General features: G+C 37.2%; 1 protein-coding gene and 1 long non-coding RNA gene across 4 annotated transcripts in view; one reads left to right on the top strand and one right to left on the bottom strand.

Moving 5' to 3' along the window:
• The first annotated feature begins 826 nt into the window (after positions 1 to 826).
• Positions 827 to 18,041, top strand: part of pcsk5a (proprotein convertase subtilisin/kexin type 5a) — a 45,700-nt gene continuing 28,485 nt past the window's right edge. Inside the window, exons 1-12 of one of the 3 annotated variants that reach the window (XM_024299137.2) lie at positions 827 to 1,670; positions 3,649 to 3,753; positions 9,716 to 9,865; positions 9,965 to 10,111; positions 10,395 to 10,471; positions 10,690 to 10,778; positions 10,877 to 11,049; positions 11,187 to 11,384; positions 16,096 to 16,196; positions 16,303 to 16,406; positions 16,638 to 16,758; positions 16,969 to 17,157. In XM_024299137.2, coding sequence (XP_024154905.1) covers positions 1,521 to 1,670; positions 3,649 to 3,753; positions 9,716 to 9,865; positions 9,965 to 10,111; positions 10,395 to 10,471; positions 10,690 to 10,778; positions 10,877 to 11,049; positions 11,187 to 11,384; positions 16,096 to 16,196; positions 16,303 to 16,406; positions 16,638 to 16,758; positions 16,969 to 17,157 — 1,604 coding nt within the window. In that variant the 5' untranslated portion in view covers positions 827 to 1,520. The remainder of the gene's footprint in view (positions 1,671 to 3,648; positions 3,754 to 9,715; positions 9,866 to 9,964; positions 10,112 to 10,394; positions 10,472 to 10,689; positions 10,779 to 10,876; positions 11,050 to 11,186; positions 11,385 to 16,095; positions 16,197 to 16,302; positions 16,407 to 16,637; positions 16,759 to 16,968; positions 17,158 to 18,041) is intronic. The other 2 variants (XM_024299136.2, XM_024299135.2) reach the window with 2 other exon arrangements.
• LOC112163041 lies at positions 13,036 to 16,991 on the bottom strand. The gene is made up of 5 exons (XR_002922220.2): positions 16,855 to 16,991; positions 16,595 to 16,698; positions 16,315 to 16,454; positions 16,119 to 16,216; positions 13,036 to 13,999 (listed from the first exon to the last, which is right to left on the bottom strand). It is a non-coding gene; the product is annotated as an uncharacterized LOC112163041 (long non-coding RNA).

The following is an 18,041-nucleotide window of genomic DNA, read 5'->3' as shown; positions in this document are numbered from 1 at the left end:
TCAAAATACTTAACACTGGAAAAATCAACACAGATTAACACTTTAGATTTTGCTGTGTAATGTATATACGTGCATGTCGTTCCTAATGAAAAAAAGAGCCTAACTGCCATTAAATCTATTGGACGGATGCATATAATTGAAAAACAGGGAATTATAGGCTTATTGGCAAATTTATCTCCCACTCCTTTTAGGTCATGTGACTTTTCACATTGAGTTCCATTTATTTATTTATTGCTCTATTCTAGTTTTATTTATGCACTCATGTATTTATCTTGGGATGTTACTTTGCTAATATAAAGTAAAATAGCAGCTATTAGCTTTCAGCTTACATATCATTTAGGTCTAAGAAAGTTTGACTTATTTTATTTTGGAAATAGTTTGCTGTTATTTCTAACATTCAAAACAAAAATGGCTCAAAAACAAGGTAAACAACATAAATATATGTATATCTATGCAGAGATATATCAAACTCAGGATAATTAGTCATGTAATTGATTGGGGAAAAAACACAATTATTAATTAATTGAAATGTTACTCTAAATTATAAACAGACATTAATATTCAGATATTGCCAATATAAAAAGTACATATTATTTACGCAAAAACACTGGAGATGTAGTAAATTTGAAGGTAGTTATTTAATGTATTTTTAACAAACACCCACACATTCTTATATTAGGCCCCTGACAGATGTTTATGTAGCCGCCGTGGGTTCAAATCCCACCGCTGCCACCAATTCCGCCGGCTTTCTGGGGTTTTGGTGTTGACTAGAGTGTCAAATGTCAAATAAAGGAGCTCAAAGACACGCATCTAGGGGTTAGAGGACCGAAAATGTTTGATTATCTCTCTGTTAATTTTTTCTGCCCACTAATCTCTTTGTCACATTACATCATATACCTGTCATGCTCACCAAAGAACACCCAAGGGAAAAATGAAAATAGTCTGTTACACTTAAATTGAGAACTGTGTGTTTTCAAAATAATTTAGAAATCTTAAAAACATGATTCTTAAATGAGATTAATGTACTTAGACATGTAATTCATTACTTATTTATTCAAAAAATATATGTAGCTTCGTTTGGTGAGATAACACAGTATGGGTGTTGGCCATAAAACATTTACACTCCCATTGTCAGTGCAACATTTTTAATAATTTAGGTGTGTAAGCTTGTGTCACGTTTCAGAAAATAGAGATAAAGACTGAATGTCACGCGGGAATCTGGGTCAGAACATGACGTCACCCCGAGGGCCGCAGCGCGCAGGTGGTTATGCAGAGAAGATGAATTGATCCGTGGCTCCCATGTTGAAGGTAAAGTGATAGGTGACGAATGTCGGTGGAGCTGAGTCAAGGCTTGACAACTTCTTCTCTTTGTGCTGCATACTGGTGTCGGGAGACACGAAGAGTTCGTGAAGTTTATTTTACTCCACAACTGCAGAGAATGAGAGGCATTAGCGGTACAATAGGACGAAACCTGTGAAAACTTTGGGCTCCGTCTAATTAGAGGAAGCCTATCAGACACCATGGTGCCTGCTTTGACCCTGTGGATGGCGGCTGTCCTGCAGCTTAGTCATGCAGCGATTTATACAAATGACTGGGCCGTTAAAGTGAATGGGAACCGTCAGTGCGTGGACAGGATAGCAGCAAAATATGGATTCATCAACATGGGACAGGTGAGATTTTGTTTATTTTATTTTACTTTTTTTTCCCCTTTTTATTGAGTTTTTTTTTTTTAAATTATGAGTTTTCTCTAAGGTCCAGCTTAATTTATGTGAGTTATCGCATCTTTTCAGCACCCTTCCAGAACTTTCCCCGTTAGTTAGCTATCAAAGTTTAAGCTAACTATCGACTAACACATTTTTGTTTGAAGATAAACCTATATTTTTTTGGCTTAAAATGCTTAAATAGATGCATAAAAAGCCATTAATTGTGGCCTTTATTTGATTTAAATTTGCCGGTTATTAAATAAATTGGCATTTTTTTTTGGGTATAAACACCAAATTTGTCCTAGATGTACTTTATGTTCCCCTCTGTCAGAAAAGCACATTAGCCAAGAAAAATACAGTAATAATAATAATAATAATAATACGCCTATATGAATAATATTCTTTAAAAATTGAATGTTGTGCATGAACAGCCCATATTTTGAAACTGGGGAAAACGACCATCAACTATTTTTCTAACAATTGAGCCGCCATCTTAAAAATGGCTGCCAATTTGGATTTTCTCGTGCTTTTTTGAAAGAGGGGATCCTAAGGGACATCCATGCCAAATTTGGTGCTTGTACCATAATGCACCAGTAAAAGTGAACATTCACATGTCATTTTCTAAATGTGTGCAGCCATCGCTGAACTTTTTTTTGGATGCAGGGACCCGGAGAAAGAATTTGAGTTACACTTAGAATAATATGTGTGACCATCAACAAAATATAGTCTTGGACGCACTTAAATTACATGTGAGCAATGCAGAAAACGTTACTCTCCATCAGTTTTTGTGCTTAGTCGCATACAAATGAATGCAAATAACATCAGTGATGCATAATTTTTCTGAAATGTCACCCTCCACTATAACCCAAAAAAGTACATGATCATTATTAATTAAATCCTGTTTTTTGTAGCTTTCAAAAAATGATTGTTGCTATTATTTGGACGAGTTTTTTTAATTAACCTTTCTTTTTTACTTTCTTATTTCGTTAGCCTTTAGCTGTGACCATTTGTGCCAAACGACATTTTCCGTTGAACAAAATGTTGACATATGTCAATAATAATATATATATAGGTTCATAGTGGGCTAATTTTTGTTAGTCATTCATTTAAAAAACTATCAAGAAAAAAAAAACTGCCCTTTATGTTCTGTTGCATCCATTAAATTGGTTTCAATTATTTACTTGGCAAAAAAGTTATAGAAATAAATAAAACGATGTTTTCATTTTAAATTTAACTTATGGAAGATACATACTTTATGTAGTGATTAAACTACTAGAGAATATTTTCATGCAAAAATTCTGAGGTAACAACAAACAAGATTTAAAAATGTAGGCTATGTTTAAAAGATATAAAAAACAGGTTACAAGAGAAAAATATTTAAACAAATATATGGATTTAATAAAGTAAATAACTAAACTGTGTTGCAAAGTCTATATCCATAAAGCTCAGCACAATTCCTTGGGGCTAAGTGCTTTAATGAAACTTCAGGTCTCAGATCTTCTGCATGTCAAAGGAAAACCAATTGAATCTAAACACACTACTTTATAGTGCTGAGGTAAGAAATCAAAGACTAAATTTCACAACAGAGCCACCAGGGAATAGATCAATAACATAATTTATTCGTTTCTGTGCAAGAAAGAGGCCAGCTAATGTCTTTTTTTCTTATTAAACATAAATCACTTGGACACAAATGCACGTGTGTGCATGAGGAAGGCAAACACACACACATAAGCACATTGAGAGCAAGGTTGCTGAAGCCTTGTGGCTCAAGTTGCCCTTTACCTGAAAAACTATCACAGGTGTAAGGTAGCTGCCTGCATGACGGACACCAACAGCTGATTCATTATTTAACAGCTGCTTAGAACAGTGACAGGGCCTGATGAGCCGGACCTTTCCCTGGAAAAAAATGATATTAATTTGGTGGTTTTAATGTCCGTTTCACCAGATTGGAGATCTGAAAGGTTACTACAGTTTCCGTCACCCAGAAACAGCAAGTCGTTCCACTGTGAGCAACAAAGAAGTGACTGGCCACATCGCCAAAGAGGACAAGGTATGGTAATGTGATACGAAGAGACACAGAGGACTCGGCTGGGTTATTAATGAGCATCACGTCCACTCCCTGACTTCAGAGACACACAAAAATGTGCTCACAAGTACAAGTAGTCGGATAAAGCAAGACACACACATTTTCTTTATTTATTAACATGTAACAGAGTGAATCAAATGTGCTACAGCAATCAAAATATATTAAGTTTTTTAGATATGTAAGAGCCACTTTGATGAAAACTGTGTTTTTATCCAATTTTTCTCATGATGGAGGAAAATATGCAGAAAATTTAGATTAAAACTGCATTTCTGACTATATCTTTATTGAAATGTTTGTGAATCAGGAGCAGACAAAAATTGCCGTTAAAAAGTCTTGTAGGCATTACCGCGGCAAGCCACTAGCTCCCTGCTCCACTCCATTCCGATACGTCCGCTTCTAGACTACTAGCTCCATGTATGTGTTGTAGAATAAAGTGAATTAATGTTTTTTTGTGTGAATTTTTAAACTTTTGGTAAACAAAGATCGACATTCTGACCCTTACTCTTCTGATAAACCAATTAGACCCTACATTTGTAGCATGGTCTGAACACATTAACAACTAAACCACACAGAGGGACATCCTAAGGCGTGTAGTTAGCCACTTGAGAGAACGAAAAGGAGAAATTTGTATCACTTTGTTCTTTAAGAAATACATTGTTTTTTCCAGCGTGCTGATGGTAAATTAATTATCTGTATAACATAAATTGTCGAATTTTAAACTTTATTTAATATTGTTAATATTTTTATCTTATTTCTTCATTTTGTTTAGCTAAATCTTTTCTATATAAAAGACTGGGATGCAACATACGTCTTAGTTTTCCGCGTTTGAGCTAGCATCTGGCTCAAAACTGAACGGCTGGATGGCTCCAATATTGCTCGCCGTTTTTGTTGCCCTGGTAATGTTAAGTGCAGGTTTTGAGGGGCTGTAAGCTAGCGGGGGAGAGTCTAAACAAAGGGATGATGGTTAATGGGGAAAGACTTATTCTGTACTGGCCACAACTGAAAGGCAAATTTCTAATGAACTACTGCTGCTCTGCTGAAACTGTCTTAGAAAATTACATTTTTTTTTTTTTTGGCTAAAAACAACATAATTATGATTAAACGACCATTGGGAACGTTTTTCCAATAGATCAAAAGATGATTGGAGTGGGTTTTTCCAAATATTTTTTCATGTGAACGTCTTTGAAGTGCTTCTGAATATGCATCTTAAGAGGATTTAAAGCACTGTCAGTGTTCTCCAGTTACATAAGCTCTTCAGTTATTTTACATTTATTGTATATATTTTTGTTTCTTTTAAGAGGTGGCACAGTGGTTCATTGCTATAACAGAGTTTACCTTTGGTGACCTTGCAGTTTCACTAATGTTCATTGCACATTGTGTTTTGCATCCTGATTGGTTGTGAGAATTGTCAATAAAACTCTGTGCTGTGTCTCCTGTACAGAACACAATGCGTACAGCTTGCAAAAAATGACCTTCATTCATCACGTGTAATACAGGACCTATTTTTCTACGAAAGTGTGAGAGCGTTTAATTGTGCAGTGAGGGGTTTTACAGACTTAAATACTTATAATACTTAGAAAAAATAAAGCTGACTACTTTGTGGATTTCACCTATAGAGGTTAATTTTTAGACGTTCTTTGTTTGTTTAGCCCAGCTACCTGTTTACCACATATTTTTTTTATTAACACTTTTTGCCTTTTTTTTGATACCTGCAAAGCCAGCAGGGTTGAGGCAAATCTGACAGGGGTGTGCAGTGGTCTTGTCAGAGCTTTAAGTCAACATCATTAATCACTGAGAGTTGCATGTAAAAGGGAATTTAAGATGGATGTCTGGGTGTGTCCCTGAGGCCAAACATTCAGGAGTTTGTGTTTTGACATTTTCACTGTTTCTGCCCTGGTATTTAAGATTGAAACACCAAAAGATCTTTCACAGTTCCTGCTCTCATTTGAAGTTGAATCATTTTTGCAGCCTTTATTAGTCAGAGAATTATCAAAATGAAAATGAATTAATTGCAAAACAGTTTATAAAAGAAAGCAGATGCCTTAAAGAAGCTGTATGTGTGCCTGGTTAAGTTTTTGTGCCTTATGTGAGAAGATACAAGCAATGATAGTCTAATTTTTTTTATACACTTTTGTCATATATCTAATAGTTTTTCCTTTTTCCCCCCAACTTTACAAAAATGCAATGCCAATTTTGCCATTTGGCAGTTGTAACTTTTCTTTCTGATGTTTTTTTTATTTTATTTTTTGGTCAATTTTTGATTAGAACATTTTAGGCTCAATCATTCACTTTTGTTTCTGATATCCTCCTCCTGTTTTTGTCATGACAACAGTTTTAATTTTGTAATATTTACTTGTGAAAGACTTCCACCAGCATCAGGATAGGACGTTGGCCATGCTGGGTCACATTAAAACAAAGGGAAGATTGGATACAATCATGTTGCCACAGAAAGAGGTAAAAATGTGTTTTTGGATGTGTCGCACATGATGGACCACAACTTTATAATTAAAAGCTTTGAAGATGAGAAAGAGGCTGCGTGCTGACAAGCAGCAGGAGCTGAAACTGCCACCGGCGACTAGCTAGAGTGGTTTCACTTAATTAATACTCACTTTTCATGTGAAGGTCTCCCTTTAGCTCATAAAAAAGAGCAAAAGTTGATCATTATTACTTTCTGAAAAAATATTTTAGAGATAAACTTTTTTTTAAGTCAACATGTTGAATATTATGCTCAAAATTATACATTTTATACTAATAAATGCACATTCTTAAAATGTTTAAGTCATGGATTTTCAGTCACTTTTATGCTGATTTTTGACAGCATTAAAATGTAGATAAGCTTGATAATTTCCTCCTGTAGTTATAAAAATTCTAATATTGTATGAACACACTTGTGGTCAGCTCGCTAACAGGAGCAGATTAGGTTAAACTTGCAAAAAATGCAGTAAAAATTCAAAAGGCTGTTCCTGTTGGAGGGATCAGAAGCAAAATGTTGCATTTAGATTTCTTCACTACTTAATACACCATATAGTTCATTAGCCATTTTGTTGAGCTATCTAGATCTACAATTAAAAAATTAAGTGCACTAAAATTTCCCAGAAGTCTCTGCAAAAACTAGTGCGCATTGATAGTCACTAGATTGGCGAACATGGACTACAATGATTTGCCTTCGAACGATTTTTCATGTGAAAAAAAATATTTAAATCTATTTTTTATAATTTAATCCAAGTTTCATCTTCAGATCCCAGTCTTTATAAATAGCCTTTGTAAATGATTATAATTATTTTGCTTTGGGAAATTGGTGTTGTCGTATTTGGCTTTTTTTTTTTTTAAAAGTCACCATGGGTAATAGATTGCTGATAAATCTTGGGCACTGGATAGTCCCACACTATAGTCTTTTAGTCGTTAGGGAGTAGGGAGCACCTGGATGCAGATAATTCTATTCTATTCTATTCTAATGACCAGAACCAGAAATCCCTCCATATCACTCGAAAAAATACTTTATTTTAACTGGTGACTCTAAAAGTTTACATTTTTTCCCATTACAAGCTTTAATATATATTTATGTATAAATATTTTACAGTTCTAAATTATTTTGAGTAAGGTAATTTGTATAATTTCTGTATTAGGCCAATGATATCTTGCGCCATCGGACACAAAACCTCAGTGTCTGGGAAGATTCTAGACGGAAGTTTCTTGAGCTGAATGTGAAAAAACATGCTGATGTGTGACTCAACTAGTCTATTTTTTAGAGGGGTTATGCATGTTTTTTTTTTGTACAATGTTGCGCTAGGTCCATACTGAATGTTGCGTGGTAACGTGGGCGCTCATTCGCTCTCTCCTGCAATTCATACTAGGCGTACATTTTTCTGCGATGGCGGATAGGCGCTTCTGCTTGAGCTTTTTTGTTTTTGCCATCAAGGGTAGATTAATAACCTAAAAATATTCCCGCATGTTTCTGCTAGGATGAAGTAGTTACTTGGCCTACACTTTAATTTATCTGTTGAGACACACAGAGAGAAGTGTGTGTGTGTGTCTGTCTGTTTTTCTTTTTTGTGTGTGTGTGTTGTGATTATGTGTTTATTTTCATCTCTAAAGTCTTTTTAGATACAAAATTATTATTGCATTTGTCAAACGCGATAAAATTTGTTATATTTTGAAAGCAAACCAAATTTTTTTCATGTATCTTGATGTAACTTCCTGTCAAAATTGACTTCAGATCATTCGCTCACAAAATTAAAGGGAGTTTTTTTATGTTTTAAATTGTCTATACCATGCAAAATTAAATTTTTGAGCTTTTAAGTGTAATATAATGTGCATTCCTTACTATGATTCATTCACTCAATATGCGCATTCACTTCTGAAAAATGTGGATTATTTTTTTTTTGGGTTAAACTCCGACACGCTGCAGGTCTTGGCGCAATACCTGCTCTAGGATGACTTTACAGTATGAAATGGGCGGCACGCAGAAGGAGCGAAAGGCGGTGCCTCAGAGATCAAGGCGTCTTACATCCGGGTATGAAAAGACTTCACAAAAATAACTCGTATTTAATCAATAAATTCTTTAGTGTGCCAAAGGTATGATCATACATATAGATGTAGTTTACTCTGAAAGACTTACGAAAAGGGCATTTAAAATGATTGTGGCATTTTTTGTAAAGTCAGGGCCTTTTTAAGTAGTACAGGTCTCTTTCTATGGAGGGTAGAATTCACTTTATTGTTCCTCATGCAGGGAAAATATCAATCACAGCAGCAGTCAGGTTGCAGACAGTAGCCCAGTTCTGTTATTAAATTATGATGAAACTATGCAGCTACAAAGACCCGCACAGTCTGGACACAGCGTGACATTTGACGCTCATCATCAGACGCCACACAGCATGAAATTCACATTTTGGAATACACCAAATTCAATATAAAGTTTTTCTTTTAACTTTATTAAGTAAAAATAACTATTTTACAATGATGGCAAATTAGATTAGTGAAATTATTCCATTTTCAAATGAACTAGTTTTACGGAGGAGTGAACGTCTCTCCCCAGCAGCTGCAGAAACCCATTAATGACCCAGCATCAGCTTAAGGAGATGCTGAGTTACTAGAATTATCAGCTGAAACAAAACATTACATTCTCTGCATCACAGCCTCCATTTTTCTCCAATATTTTCACCTCTGAAAAATATAAGAGTCTGGAAACTTAAATTTAAGCGCAGTTTAAAACACTTCCATTAAGGTTGGAATAAATCGGTGAAAGAGCAAATAAAGGCTGTTAGAGAAAGTAGAACAGTTGTTTAAAGTAGAGAGTTGGCATACACCGACTCACACTTTACTGGTAGCTTGTAGTGGCTACTGTGTTTGCTTTGCCCTAAAAGATAAAGTATTTGAGTCTATTATAGAGCTTAAAGTTTAAAAAGACTTTCACCCCAAAGGCAAAGAAAAAAAAAGGAACTGCAGAATGTAAGTTCAAACAGCTCAAGAACACATTCATCAGCAACTTTTGTTGAAAACTTTAAGGGCTGTTAGTGTGGAGGACCTCTTAAATCTCTGTGGAACATGGAGGGTACTGGAGACTCTCGATTTTTACAGATCCTAGTAAAATTAGTGTCAATATGGTCTCATCCAAAAGAAGGTTTACAGTTTATTTGTGCTCTTTGTTTTTCACAGAACTTAATGGAATTATTTATTTTGTCCATCTTGATACCGTTACTTAAAATTGATTAAAAAAATCCCTAAATTACACTTTAAAAGCGGGCCGCTGACTTCGGATGATCTCGTTGCTCTCATGCTCTGTCAAAGCTCATCAGCTGTTTGTACTTTAGCTGCTGGCATACCTTAACTTGGCAGACTGGCTCAGCTGTCCCACGAGGCTGGCTGCCAGCTTAACTAAAAGCAAACTTCTACATTTTCACCCGTGCCCTCTGGATCCCGTTTTTAGGTGGAGTGGCTCCAACAGCAGGTGGTCCACAGAAGAGCAAAGCGGACCTCCAGAGGCGGCGGACCCATCCATCGTGCTGGCACGGGGGCCGAACGCTTTGCAGAGCCTCTGCACTTCACTGACCCAGAGTGGAACAGCCTGCAGTACATTGTGAGTCAGTCATTATCCTTTCACTGACAGACAGACTTTTAAAATAGATGCCTCCTTTTGCTCCTAAGAGCTCATTTGAATGTCCCACTATCTGCTCAGCAGCACTGCAGAGACGACTCCAAAGGCTGCCAGCCTGGAATGAACATTGAGGGGGCCTGGAGGATGGGGTACACTGGGAAGGGTGTGGTGGTGTCTGTCCTAGATGATGGCATTGAGAGAGAACATCCAGATCTGGAGCCAAATTATGTAAGTGCCCTGGGATGGGATGCTCTTCTCAGGAAGGGGGACATGAATCATAAGCAATTTGGCAGAGCTCTTAGTGAAGGAGCGTCGAGCAGAAACATATATTGCAGGCAGAGCTTTTGGGCCAAAGGCCGGCTAAGAGTATTGGAATTGACATTAAACGTCTGATCCACTTAACTGTGGAGTGGACTGGTGAATAATGCTCTTTGTGATTTGTCTGATGAAATAGAGACAGATAGCTGCTGGCAGCTGTTATGTGCTGCTACTTACCATCCGCTTGATTTAGGATCCACTTGCCAGCTATGATGTAAATGGACAAGACCAAGATCCCACTCCGAGTTATCCCGACAAAGCTGCAAACTAGTGAGTAATTAAACCTCCTCTTACCTTCTCTGCAGCTTCCAATTCCAAATTCAGACTTTGATTAATGCAGGATTTTTTTTTCAGTCATAATGGGCAAATGCAAACTCCCATTCTGATTTCTGTCCTGTCACTGGTTTGATGTAGCAAAAATAGCCCGTTTCCTCCTCATCCATATGCATCAAACCTCACTTTCTGATGTTCTCCTCCTTTGTCTCAAGCCACGGGACTCTGTGTGCAGGGATGATTGCCGCAGCTGCAAATAACTCTCTGTGCACTGTAGGAGTTTCTTTCCGCGCACGCATAGGAGGTGAGTTTAGGTGATGGCATCAAAGTTTCACGCTGAACTACTTCTGGAAGTTTTGTTGTGGATTCAAACATTTTCTCTCCTGCCACGGTTCTCTGCAGGCGTCCGCATGCTGGCTGGAGATGTGACAGACATTGTGGAAGCTCAGTCTCTGAGCTTCAGGCCGCAGTATATTGATATTTATTTAGCCAGCTGGGGGCCTGAAGATGATGGCGCCACGGTGGAAGGGCCGGGATATTTGACTCGTCTTGCTTTACAGAACAGTGTTCAGACGGTGAGAAATAAAAAGCATCTTAGCTCAGTTTATGTCTTTCCAACCGTTTTACCTTTATGTCTTTTTTTTTGCTTATTGTGACATAAACAATATTAAGGTAATTTTCTATATTGATTTTTTTTTTAAATGACTTACAGGGGCGGCATGGCATGGGGTCTGTTTTTGTTGGCGCTTCAGGGAATGGAGGGCGAGCAGGTGACCATTGCTCTTGTGACGGCTATAGCAACAGCATCTATACCATTTCCATCAGCAGCACAAGTCGCCATGGACACCATCCAGATTATTTAGAGCAGTGTTCCTCCACACTGGCGGCAGCATATGGTGGTGAGGAGACGGTCAGTATACACAAAAACAAGAACATTTCGGGTGTTTATGATATTCAAGCGTGTCGCTGGTGAAGTCAACATTTATGTTATTTCAATAACAAGTTACAATGTTTCTGACTGTGTTGAGCCAATTTAAATTGTTCCATCATCAGTCTGATTTGATGATTTCTCAGGGTGTTGTTTTTTAAACATAGGACCCAAAAATAAAGTTGACAAACACCCCAAATTATCCTGTACCTATATTTTAAAGACCCACTCCAATAAATAGTTTTTGTGTTTTTAACATGTTCTTGCAGCAGTTTTCTCATAGTAGAAGACCTATGTAAAAGAATTTATGATTAAAACTGTGTTTTGGAGTATTTCTTATTTGAAATCGTGTTGGATCAGAAAACCGGATGCTAGAAAATGCTGAGACTAATAATGCAGATACTGAAATGGGCATCTCCTCTAGATTCACAAAACTGTATGACTGGATTGATCCAGTATTGCTCGTCGTTATTTTTGCAACAGCTCTTTAAGTGACAGGGAGGGGGAAGGGGGCGGGTTGCTTTGTGTCAACAGTCCCGCCCACAACCCAGAAATGTTTTTCTAATGAGCTACTGTGCATAAAATGTCTTAAATTTTTTTTTCAATTTTGGCTAAAAACGTCATAATCATAATTAAAATATCCCCGGGAACGCTTTTACAATAGATGAAAAATATGATTGGAGTCGGACTTTTTGCAGCTCCCACATTTTAGCCCAGAGTTTTCCAGTTCCTCAAATGACCAGTTGTCTGCTTTCAAAAGGAATCAATTTTTAGTTTATTAACTCTGGTTTGGATAAAGTAAAAATAATTGGTCCAAAAGTATAAGGCCCAAACATGTACATAAGTAGTAGTGTATTTTATTTAATTTTAAGACAAGCAAACCAATGGGTGGACTCGGCTATCTCTCATTTGTCCCGTCCCTATTGTTTTTATGCATCCAGCCACTTCAGGCTTTATTTCTACCGCTCAGAATCCCATCAGTGATTTAACAAATTTGGGGATTTTTGTCTGTGGTTTTAAATAGAACATTTTACTTTTTATTTACCTCTTAGCTGCTGTTACAGCTTGATACTGATTTACTTGTTTTTCAGAATGTCCTAAATTTTCAATAGCTTTTAATCTCAGCGCTAGCGGCCTTTTCTGGATCTCTTCTTTTATCTTGAGTGGAATAAAAAGGCACAGGCTAAGCAGTGGGCACACTAACAGAACCGTGTTGAGCATGTTGTTGATGGGATGACATGGAGGCTTAAACTAATTGGGAGCAGACTTGTCTGGATTTTGGAAGAGTCATTAAATAACTTTTAAAAGAGCAAATGCAGTCCATTAGTCACTTGTGGGCAAAGCAATTTGGAAAAGACTGACAGATTCTAAAAGGAAAATATGGCTAAAGATTGTAAAATGAAATGTAATTTTCGTTATAAAATGAGCAGCTGTTGTTCATCATTGCAAACATCATATTTCATTCAGCAAAATTATCAAGTTGTCTTGACTAGCATTTTTTACATTACCAAAAGCTGCACAATTGTTTATTTTATGTAACTATAAAAGATATACATGCGTTTAACTTGAAATAGATGCATCTATTTAGAATCAAACGGATCGTGTTGCATATATTTAAGTGGAATTTTTATGATTAAAATGTTGTGATAGAAGCCTTTTTAAAGCATCTGGTTTTGACTACTGCTACATCCATCAATACATCACCGCAGTATTAGATTGTGATTTTATACTGGCTGAAATTTAACAGAATTATTCAGTGAGTAGCAAAACTTTGTTATTCTTTCCGATATGGTAAAAAATAACACAAATAAGGTGGATCACCAAAACACTCAAAGCATCTGCTCCTAGTCCAGCCAAATTTTAGACCCCTTTGTGGCCCAAAAGTCAAAAAGTTTGCCCACCTCTATCTTATGATGATTATAAAATCAAATTGATGCCAGTTGTTGAACTTGTACAGAAATGTCCCAGTCTTTAACTAGATTTAAACTACTGCGATTGCTGCTCTAAGCCAGTAAATAGAGACTTTTTTTGAGAAAGAAGGTGCAGGAGTTGTTGTTGGCTGTCCCAGATAAACCTAAGCAGTTGAGCAAGATGGCTTAAGACACCTGTCAATCAAACAAATATGCTCCAAACCTTTCTTTTATACACTTTGCTCCTGGTAGAGCAGTTCTTTTCATCATAGTGGTGGCATATAATCATAACATGTAACATCCTGTGGGAAAAAAAATCTGTTTTTAGTTTTCTGTAAGCCATTTGAAGAAATGCAATGTTGAGTTGGTTTGTCAATATTTTACCAACACAGAAATCCCATCAATGAAAGTCGTAGTTATTGTCTCCAGAATCACTTTAGACTACATGAAGAGACCATGTCCTGCTGTTTTAGGCATCAAACAATATTTTCCTACAACTTTACACCAGCAGTAGTTATCGATTTAACTCCAAAATGACTTTTCTCTTTCCCTAAACATGAAACTACATGTTTGAATAGTGCATCAGATGGGCTTCATCCAGATGGAGTTGGGGGAGGGGACAAGCCAGAGGCAAGGTCCACTGCCAATAACAGGAGCATAGACGAGCCACCAGGAATCTAAAATTCCCTGGAGAGGAGAGTGGGAAAGAGGGACAACACATGAATCACACTGCACCAAACAGAGGCACAGAGAACTAAACGAAAAATAAATAATAAAGAATGTAGGTATAGAAAATAGTAGGTAGAACCTCAGTGCACTATGCCTTCCCAAGCTTCTGATTTCTAGCAGCCTACTAACAACAAATTTTTATTGAAATCTAATGCAAACATGTCAATAGTAAGTTGTACGCAGTATGGTAAATAAAGTAGATGGCAATAGTAACAGTACTAGAAAATCTACATTTTTAGCATATCAATATGAATATAATATTTATATTATTAATAGGTGTTCCTAAAAGTGTATCTTTTTTTCATTTATGCAAACCTGTTATTTTTTCTCTGCTTCCTACCTTTTAGCCTCCAGCCTACTTTGCAACATCTCCTTTATCTTCCATCTGCACATGTCCTTTACAGCATCTAACCACTCAACCTAAACTGTGAGCTGCATTTTTATGATCCTGTCTGTCCATTCTGTCACCTCGGACTACGCTTGACTCATCAGAAATAAAATTAAAAATAATTCATGTCAAAACTGAGAAAAATTGGGTTAAGGTGGTATACATAGAGATATAGATCAGGAACCTAAATGTTTGAAAATCTCTAAGTGTACTGTAGTTTGGATCGGATAGAGGTGGATCACTAAGTAGTTTTGCAAGTGTGAAGCTCATGGTAGAGATATTTCGGCCTCACTTTCCTAGAAAATTGGTCAGAATTCAACGAAAAGCCTGACAAAACACTTCATCTGAAATTCAGGCTTCGCTGCAGTAAAGTACTGCAGCCACTTTAAAGCCAGTTTGCTGCTGTGCTACATTTGCAGATGCCTGTCTGAATAAATAGGAGAAGAAACCATTTATTGTTTTAGCACAGTGGCCACTTGCCTGTGTTCCTGAACAGCTACCATTACGTTTGTTTTAAAGCCCCCAATTCTGCTGGTTAGATGGATCAAGCGATTCCAGATTTGTACAAACTGAACACATTTGATCCAGATGCTCAGCTCCAACTAGAAGGTTTTCTAAATGGCAGCTCAAGTTTAGCCCTGAAGGACCAAAGTCTAGATCGGTTCAGTCAGTTTGAGTCAGATCGAGTCAGTTTATACCTATGGTGAAGCGATATTTCAGCCTTGCCTGTGGATGAGCCTGACTGAAGATCTGAGGGCTTCATCCACTGTGAAGGTTTTTAGGAAAAAAAACTCATAATTTTATTAATTTTTTTATTTATTTTTTTATTAACCATTATTTAAACAGTAAAAAAATCCCATTGAGATCCATTGATATTTTTTTTCAAGGGAGTTCTGTTCATGCATCTTTAATAATAATTAATAATGCATCTTTTTAGCTACATTTCCTCATGTTTTAACTTGAGCTGTTTTTGCAGAATGTGTATTAGGATCTAAACTACTGCTAGCTTTAAAGCTACAAGAATTTTTTCACGAAACCATAGAAGAAGAAGAAGAAGCTACATGGCAGAGAAACACAGAAAATGGAGACAATCTTTTAAGACAACAGTTAACGTGAAAACATGACGTTTTTACATCGAACCAAACCTAAAAATATGTATTACCTCAATGCTTCAATTTACCAGGAACATCAACAAAAATCAGAGAAAAATGGTGGTTAACTGAAGTGACGTCAGTAGTTCAGAGAAAACAGTTGAGTCATAGTTTCTGCTAAGTTTAGTGTATTTTCCTTAAATACAAAAATGTATAATAAATTATTAATCATGATGTCAAAAGTTAATTAAATTATTGTTTTGAGGAATTTGTGAAAGAAACAAATTCATTAAAAATTAATATGCAAACTCATTTGTATTCTAAAAACTCATTCTCTATAAATGCTAATGGAAAAATACAAAGGACCAAGTGTTGATATTTTTAATCTAAAAAATAAAAGAAAATCTTTTGCAGCTTCAAAACAGATGCTGTTTGGATGAAAAAAAACACAGTTTCTTGTTAACACCAAGTCTAAATAAATAGGAAAAATCAATTACTATAATTCTTTAGTGAACATCTACAGCGGTTTATGAGCACTGAATGCTAAACACTGATTGGTTGTGACTCGGTAACAGGTGACTCTGGGACCACAGCAAACCTGCAGGAGGACTCTGTCAGGAACCTCGCTGTCCTCCTCTGTAGCTGCTGGGATCCTCGCTCTCATGCTGGAAGCCAAGTGAGCATGTCGCCCAAAAACTGAAATAAATACAATAAAGCTAAGTTATAATCCGAAAATATAACTGTGCTGGTCAGAACATGTTGTTTTGATTCTGTTTTTTTAGTCCCTCGCTGACCTGGAGGGACGTTCAGCACATTATTGTCCGAACATCAAAGGCAGATCACCTCACAGCTCCAGACTGGCACAGAAATGGAGCTGGATACAAAGGTACTCTGCTGAATGTCTGACAGCTACTCTAGTCATTTCCAACCTTTCCTGTAGGTTTGAGGGAGAAAAAAAAACAGATGATCAGAATTTCTCAGAGTTATTTTTTTTAGGTTTTTAGGGAAATCATAAAGCAGTAAGCAGATTATAAGTTAATGAGATAAGAGAGCGAAGCAGCAATAAACACCTACTAAATCTTGAGAGGATAATTCAGCCTCCTCTGCTGCCTGTCAGTGAGCCACCTGTACGGCTTTGGTCTGCTGGATGCTGAGGGGATGGTGAAGGAGGCCGAGTCCTGGAAACAAGTCCCCCCGCAGCATGAGTGTGTGGAGGATGCTGCCATCCAGCTGAGCAGGTATCACACCGCGTTATGAGATGTTGGCTTCCAAGCTGCCTCGGTTCTGTCTCGTCTTGATCTATTTCTGTCTCATTCTCTCACCCTGATACTCACACTTTAATGGGGATTGTTTTCTTCAGTGCTGCTCTTGTAGCTCTCCTCTCTTATCTCTGTCTCTTGCTGTGTGCCTCTTTGTTCTTTCCCCTCTGTCTCCCTCTCCCACCACAGACTAATTCATCCAGGCTCGGTGCTGACGTCTGAGTATGAGACCAAAGGCTGCTCCGGCGAGGCCCCGCAGCACGTCGTTTATTTGGAGCATGTCGTGGTCCGTGTAACCATCAGTCACAGTCGCCGAGGAGACCTTTCCATTACACTCACCTCACCTTCAGGCACCGTGTCACAGATGCTAGCTAACAGGTAACCGGGGGCGACACTTCTCCCAAGTTCCTGCAGTACACCCACTTCTCTGATGTGAGGCGGCTTTAAGTGTGATAATCAGTCAGCATCTCTCTGGCTTAAAGCAGTCTCCACCCTCAGAACTTAGGTCTTCAGTTTGGCAGTTAGTTGAGAAAATGTTGGCAAGCACTACTGTGAAATAACTGGATCGATGCTCCCTGTGTTTTTAAGAGAACTAGTAATTGGGGAAGTTCCTGGCAAACTTGATTCCTGGCAGTTTTCTGAAAGGCAGCAACTTACTTTTGATTAACTTTAGTGCTCTAAAAATACATCGTGCAGCAAAATGGAAGTGGAAAGTGTGCGTTTGATTATTGAGATGCTTCACATGAACAAATTCACAACTTAAGCAATTTTATGCACGCAAATGTTGATCAATCCAACAACCAGGAATGTACAGAGGGGCAAAAATATATAGCAGTTAAATTTTACAAGCTGTCCCACTTAAAAATATGAGAGGTTTGTAATGTTCAGAGTAAAAAATCCAGGAAAATCACCTTTCCTTATTTTTAAAATCCATTGTAAAATCAGTGGTCTTTTAATTATGAATATGCATTTTGTTTTTTGTTTTTTTACCAAAAATCAAAAAGGCTGTCGTTGTTTTTTAACACATTTTTTTGCCGTGCAGTAGAAGTTTATCGAAAATTTGTCTCTTAATTGGGGGCGGGACAGTTGGTGTGAAAATAACCCTATCTTAATATCCCAGCATTCCTTTGTTTACACTCTCTTCCACTAGCTTGCTGCCCCTCACGACCCCAAGCTAACACTAGCATAGTGGGAAGAAAAATAAAAGTGGAATAAGTGCAGTGGAATAACAAGGTACCAATCATTTATTCTTAGTAAGTCTT

The sequence above is a fragment of the Oryzias melastigma genome, linkage group LG12 (genome assembly GCF_002922805.2).
Source record: "Oryzias melastigma strain HK-1 linkage group LG12, ASM292280v2, whole genome shotgun sequence".
NCBI classification, from domain to species: Eukaryota; Metazoa; Chordata; class Actinopteri; order Beloniformes; family Adrianichthyidae; genus Oryzias; species Oryzias melastigma.
The sequence above is the reverse complement of the archived record's forward strand: the minus strand, read 5'-3'. Positions and strand labels throughout refer to the sequence as shown.